We start from the raw sequence: 7,139 nt of genomic DNA on the forward strand, positions 1-7,139 counted from the left end.
CTTGAGAGTGTTTTCTAATAGAAAACTCGTCTCATGTAAATGTCTTCCCTTGTACTTCTAATCATGAAGATCCTCCTTCCACTGGCAATGACACTTTACATCAATTACTGCAATCATTGACAAATTAGGAATTTTAGGAAAGCATTGCAGAACAAAACCAGATCCCAGCCAGTATTCTGGGCATTTTTGGTTGATTTTCCTGGTCTGATGTGGTGCATTAAGGTTATTTTTTTGAAAAGCTATTTGCGACATTTCATCAGAGTATAAACAGTGATCTTGTGATGCACGTGAATAATTCATGGAGGATTTTCCCCCCACCTGCTTGGCTCATCTTTTAGGTGAAGGCAAGTTACCAAAAACCTCCAAATAGTCATATTCTAGAATCTAACCCAAATTCTATAATTATTTGTACTTTGGCCCCCTCTTTGACCATATGTTTACTGCAAGTAATAACTCTATCTGAAGCTAGGGCATCAGCTGAAAAAAGTAACTTTTGCGCCTTACATTTTATGAATGAAATGCCAGAACATGAATTATTCAAAACTATCTTCATAATACTCCCATTTCAAACTGCTTTCCATAGTTAAGTTATTTTTTAAATAGCTGCAGGGCAGGAGGACTGGCTCCACCTGAGGCATGGGAAAAATTTTACCAAGTTTACCTTCAACTATGCTACTTTCTTGTAGCTTCCTATTAAAGAAATGGGCAAATAGACAAGGAAGTTGCAATGTCCTTCCTCATATTAAAATACAAGAAATAATCCCATGGTTGTAAGGAGTGATTCTTAAAACAAATCTCCTGATGACTTTGCAATTTATTTTCATTAGCTCAAGGAAATCTGAGACCCAGTGCGGTGTTTGTGTGCCTGCATGCTGGTATTGGTACTTTTAAATATATAACCTGGGGTCAAGAGGAAGGAATTCAAGACCACTTGACCTGCATAAAGAGGGAAATGATGCCGCATGTCCATCTGATGAGCCCTCATCCAGCCAAAGGCAACACAGAGAGAAGGAGATGGGCAGTAAGGGCAGTGCCTGGGATGGGAGCTCAGAGGCAGTGAGCGCACCAGTGGCAACGCAGGAGGACGCAGACGAGCTTAGAGAGGTGGCTTGTTCTGTCTCTGCTCCTGGGATGGTTTATGTAGGGGCTCTGGTGTTGAGAGGGGAGGCACAAACATCCTCAGGGCACTCCACGCCAGCCCCTGGAGAGGGTCTTGCTCCTCTCGTTGAAGCCCAAGAGCCAGACCTTCTGCCAAGGGACGTCTTTCCACTTTAATAGTGTGGATATGAGTCTGCTCACCAGTGCAGGGAGGACCCATATTGATACAATTTTTAATATTTATTACTTTAGTATTATTTTATGTGATATAAATATGAATATATTTATTTATTATTTACTTTTTTTAAAAAAGGAGGGGGGAAAAGAAGTAAGTATGTATAGGGAAAAAAAAAAAAAAAAGAACTTGAAAAATAGAGGATGTTAGTTAATCCTTACAGTTAACAAAAATTGGCCTTGGGAGCAGGAACAGACCCATAAATATGTCAAGCTGGGGCACAACAAGATAAGCTCAAGCAGAACCAAATGGTTAATGAGACTAAACAGAAAATTACTGGAAGTATGTGTGAACTATGCCAATTAGCACACTAGAACATCCCCCCTGGAGCAAAGAGAGCCCCCTACTACCAAAGCCCCCTCCCCACAGAAAGTGCACAGCCTCCTAAGAACCAGCAGGAATTGTGACTAAAGGTAATTGTAAACAAGTGTTCCAAGTGCGTACCAAGCGCTGCCTTGGGGGTAGAGAGGTGTGCTGGTGGGTGGATTTACCACCCAGCACCATCTCGGCGCAGACGTGCAAAAAATGAAATGTGGGCTCTGCGCGGGGATCGGCGCTGGCACGCCGGGTGCAGAACCCAGGTGTGGGATAACAATATGACTGAAGAGGAAGCAGCCTTTACTGCCCAGGGGTAGAAAGTGGGTTTCACATTTTTAAAATTATGGTCATTTTCCTTTTTCACATCAGATGAAGTTTCCAAGGCTGCCATGAACAAAATCCAAATAACAAAAAAAACCTCCGGGGAGTGCTTAAATCTGAAACCAGCCCAAAGCATCGAGCTAAGCACTCACCAGCAGTGCACATGACTTGAACTGCTGCTCCCCGGCACGCTGGAGCCCCAACTCATCCAGCTATTTTCCTCTTTGCCTGGCCTCTTGTCATTTCTCATTTCAGTGAGAAATTATTCATTCTTGTGATTTGAACAAGAAACTTTAAACCGTTCCCAGAGGAAAGACTCAGGCTCTTCGTATTAAACCAAACTCTGTTTCCCCTCTCAGGGAAAAACAGGCAGTAACACTGGAATAACTCCTAACCGAAGAATTAGGTACACCCCCGTGTATCACTGGAATAACTCCTAACTGGAGAATTGGGTACACCCCCATGTATCACTGGAATAGCTCCTAACTGAAGAATTGGGTACACCCCTGTGTTATCACTAGAATAACTCCTAACTGGAGAACTGGGTACGTCCCCGTGCACAATGCGAGCAGGCACACAACTAGAACTGGCCTTCACCTTCGCTAACAGGGAAGGGAGCAGGAAAAGAAGAACACTAGCAGGCATTCCTGCTCCTCAATAAAAGAGATTTTATAGTCGTCCTGCAACTTCCAAGGTATTACCTGATTTTGACCTGAGCCCAAAAAAATCACATTCTAAATGACCATTTCAGTTGCTTGGAAGAATTTATCTGATCAAACCACTCAAGTGACTTTTTTGTCCATCTTATTATGGCCCTAAATAATCCAAGTAGTCAACACGGGGAGTATGCCTAGTAATCCTCAGCAAATCACACCCTAATCTCTGTTAAAACCAGTTATAAGATAAATTTAAGTTAGCTGAGTGAGGTCCATACATCTAAATTCAGCCTTGATACATTCTTCATACATTTATGTCGCCACAGGTACTGAGTACTCACAGTTGCCTTAGACCAGTGACAGTTGTGTTTGAACCATTTTAACAGAAAAAAGGTGACTCTGAGTTCCAGGATCTGATGCAAAGTGGGGAAAAAAAATTAGCAAATACTCTTCCTGCATCTGCCTGTCAGCAGAGAACAGAAACCTTCCAGAGGGGGTCCATCGGGCACGGCTGGCCTCGCGTTGGCTTGAGAGGGAGTGCTGGGTTTTTGGGTTCCTAAGGAGTATCTGGCTTCCTTTCAGGGGAACTGACTTTAGAAGAATTTATCAATGGCGTGGAAGGAGATGAGGGCCTAATGGAATTGATTACAAAGAATTTTGACCTTTCCAACGTACTCAAAGTCATACAGAACGGCAGGAGGCACAGCGTCTGAAGGATCCAGCGACAGATGTGGCATCTGTGGCATCAGTTCAAGGAAGATAATAGTTGATATTTTCAGAAAGCTCGATGTCATCAAAGCCTGCCCGGGCAATATCGAGCAACCTGCTCCAGGAGTAACAATTTTCACTCTTGACTCCCTATCTCTTTTTTTTTTTTTTTTTTCTGTATTCTTTCCCTCAGTAATAACTGTGGCAGCCACAGAACACAACCCTTTGCTTATATATAACAGAAAAGCTACTTTGATGCATTACATATAACTTGCTTGGTCTCTATGAACACTGTTCAGACTAATCAATAAAATAATGGAAATATCACAAAATGCAATCTTTAGAGAAAACATGGAGTTAATAAATGTCTTCTTTTAAGCACAGGCTCTTTGACCTGCTATTTAAAGTGTGAACATAAACTTCTAGGTAGGGCTGGGTTCTATCCAGATCAATTAAGAATGAAGCCTGGTTTCCATTAACCTAACATTTGCTCTAATCAGTACTCAAAATTGGAGTAAGTTCTCTGGGAAACACCTCAGCCAGCTTAATATTCCTGAGATGTGCATCCTCTTTAACAATCTATCTACCGCTCTTGACTTTATTACATGCATAAATTAAAATAACGTGATGGTTTGATGGTTTTGGCAGGGTTCAGCTGCTGTTCTTTCAAATTAACCTTTTATATAGAAGCACCGGAATGAAATTTTGTTATCTTTGTAGGGTAAAATTAGAAGTTCAAAGAATAGCGAAACCCAAATCATTTTGTAAGCACTCTGTTTTGTGTCCTTTGACTCACATGCCCTCCTTTTCAAACCAATTCATTTTCACTGGGCTTTTTGCCACAGCTGCGTGAGGCAAAAGGTAAGAAGTATCACAATTCATCTCTGCTGATGCAACTGCTGGCTTCTGCCAAACAGCCTGTTTAACAGCTGAATTCTTCTGTCTTTCCCTGTCAGAGAGTAGTAATTTAGGTATCTTCGCCCTGCCCAGATACCTGGGCAAAAGCTTTTAGCAGTTTAGTCTCTTTGAAACTTCTACCTTCTTTCAAACTGCGTTTCAATTGTCTCTGAAGGTGGTAGCTGTTAGGAGGGCAGGGAAGGCATCTGCAGATAGCACAAACACTTATGCCTCATTTTCTTAGGAAACCAGGCTAAAACCAGCTCAACCTTAGTTTATAAAGAGCAAGGATAATTATATGAGCTGAAACGGAACTGCTGTGAACTGTCTGCAAGGGGAAAATCACAGTTCTCTCTGGTTCTCTTGGGATTGATTCTCTCTCAAGTCTGCAACAAGTTTTATCAAATTACTACATTATATCCTGAGAATAAATCCTCCTTGGCTGACAGTGCCCTGCAGGCATCACACTAATATTTATTATTGTTAGAAGCATCAGCATTATGCAAAATAAAGTGTGCATGGATCAGTGCAGGTTTAACGGAACAATTATTAACATTTCAATATGAAAATGTTTTTCTTGCAAATTCACTTCAAATCTACGTCCATTTGCACATGAAATGTGCTCCATCATCTGCAATTATTATCCCAGCTTCTGGTTTGATCAATGGAATATACTAAGAGTATGCAACATGCATCACTTGACATTATAAACAGTTCTGACATTATAGTTCTGACATTTGAATCTCTTATATACTCTTTTTAAAAAAAAAAAAAAGAGAGAATGATGTATGAGATTGCTGGTGGTTCAGATTTTAAGTTCTTGTATTTATTCATCATTGACACATTAAGATGTCATTGTCAGTATCAGTTTTCTCACAGCCAGACTTCAAAAAGTTACTTTTCTTAATCTAACACTTTTGTATTTAGATCCTGTGGGGGTGGTGTCCTTCAGAACTGACTTTACAAGATTTAAAACAAAACGGTCCAGTCTAAGCAACTTGGGTGTAAGGAAACGGCTGTGTTTTGGATTCTGCTTTTAAACTAGTCAAGTTACGGTCTTTGACAAATTACTACTATCTACATACAGATTCTTCTTTTTTTTTTCCTTAATAAAGGGATTTTAAAAAGAGTATTTCTCCAAATTTATCTAATTTTTCTGTGTAACTGTAATTATATGAACTGAATTGCCAACTAAGGAGGAGTGTTGTATTAAAAAATTATGTACATAAGGAAGTTGTTTGACATTTTTCATCAGACTAAATTTTAATGGCATAGCTGACACGCTCATTTTCCACACTTTAAAATCATTTAACAGAAACCTGTGCAATTAAGAAGCAAGTATCTCTGCTGGTTTAACGTAAATGCTTTGGCACATCATTGCCAAAAATATTTACCTACAGTAACTCCACATGTGTTTGGAACTGTTCCTGAGATTCTATCTAGTATTTTTGTAAGTGGATTAACATAAATTGCCTGTAACTACTGAAGCACAATTTGACACACAACTGCTTGAGAAAAATGCATTATGGCCACAGTTTTCTATCGGTCTCCTAAATTTGTCAGCTGCTCATCAAGCATATCAGTGGAATAAGGTGGCACATGGAAAACTTGTCAAGGGTGACACCCCAAAGTCTTGCTCTGAAACAGCCTGAAGCTGCAGCTCAGCGAGGTGGAGGTAAGTGAAGGTAAATTGCCCTGACTATTGGAATGCTAATTGCTAGCATTAGCTAGGAAAAGCAAGCCCGGTGTCAGGCCACCTTAGGTACCCCCTTAGCAAACACTTAAGTGGTTAATGGGCAGTGCTGAGCCACTGTTCCTCAGGGCTCCTGAAGCCCACAGGAATGCTTCTGCTTCAAAGCCCCGGATGGGAGAGAAAAAACATCAACAGCACATGCTCTCAAGAAGTGTCTTTGTCAACAAGATTGATGCCAGCTGGGAGTGTCTGGAGAAGCTGGGCTGCCTGTATCATCGTCACAGGGAGGTAGGCTTTAATTAAGATAGATGTGTATTGAGAATGCCTCATCATTTTGTCACTGTATTCACCTTGGAAAGAATCACAGGCTTCAAACTCACTCTGTGCAGCTGGGTCAGCTTTGCCAATCAACAGGGTAATTGCTAATTTCTCTTCTAATATAAGCTCTTTTACTGTTAAGAAATCCTTATGATTTTATGTTCTTTTTATTGCATCTAAATAGCTAAAGGTAATCAGTTTGACAGTCCCCTTTTTCAAACAATTCTTAATTGTTCTAAAATTATCTCCTTTTCTGGTAGCTCAATGTGCTTAGAAAATAAATAGGCACTTTTTTCTTTTGAGAATCTGGGAATTCAAAGCCACAAGCAAACTGCCTTTTCTTGTAGATATGAAATTGCTTAAGCATCAACAGGCATGATTAAACCTTGTGCTACAGTCGTGCATCCCTGACAAAGTAGGAGGATAGCTTGCCACGGTGTGGAATAGATCTCATAGCTGCATTTAATTTTTGCCCTTATGTAGGATTAGCTGTACCATATAGACCATTACAGCTAAATATTCAACTAAATATTCAAAGCTCGAGTCCCCTGTGTGCAAGGACATATGTCCATTTACTTGGTAAAGATTTTCTGTATGGAAAGATTTCTGGAAGTCTTGCAGGATTACAGAAATTGCTGAAGGTATCAGGGAGGGATTTTTAAACACCATTTTTATAACTTCTGCTAAATACGGTAGAATATTTTAAAAAAGCGGAAATGTATGTAGTTTTAAATTGTACTTTTTGACCTGTCCTTATCGGAAAGCTGAGGCAAACAGCTTAAGTATACAGCTTTAACATGGCAAACTGTAGCTGACTTTAGGTTGCAAGAGCTCTGTCTGAAATAATAACCATAATGATAGGCTGGAACAGGCACTTTTTTCTGGTCCTTACCCA

The 7,139-nt window shown here is 40.2% G+C and overlaps 1 protein-coding gene across 2 annotated transcripts in view; it reads left to right on the top strand.

The window, feature by feature from the left end:
• Window positions 1-3,714, top strand: part of GUCA1C (guanylate cyclase activator 1C) — a 34,938-nt gene extending 31,224 nt beyond the window's left edge. For both annotated transcript variants that reach the window (XM_056329928.1, XM_056329929.1), the window contains exon 4: window positions 3,211-3,714. In XM_056329928.1, coding sequence (XP_056185903.1) covers window positions 3,211-3,341 — 131 coding nt within the window. In that variant the 3' untranslated portion in view covers window positions 3,342-3,714. The remainder of the gene's footprint in view (window positions 1-3,210) is intronic.
• Window positions 3,715-7,139: the final 3,425 nt, after the last annotated feature.

Source organism: Falco biarmicus, chromosome 2 (assembly GCF_023638135.1).
Source record: "Falco biarmicus isolate bFalBia1 chromosome 2, bFalBia1.pri, whole genome shotgun sequence".
In the NCBI taxonomy this organism is placed as follows: domain Eukaryota; kingdom Metazoa; phylum Chordata; class Aves; order Falconiformes; family Falconidae; genus Falco; species Falco biarmicus.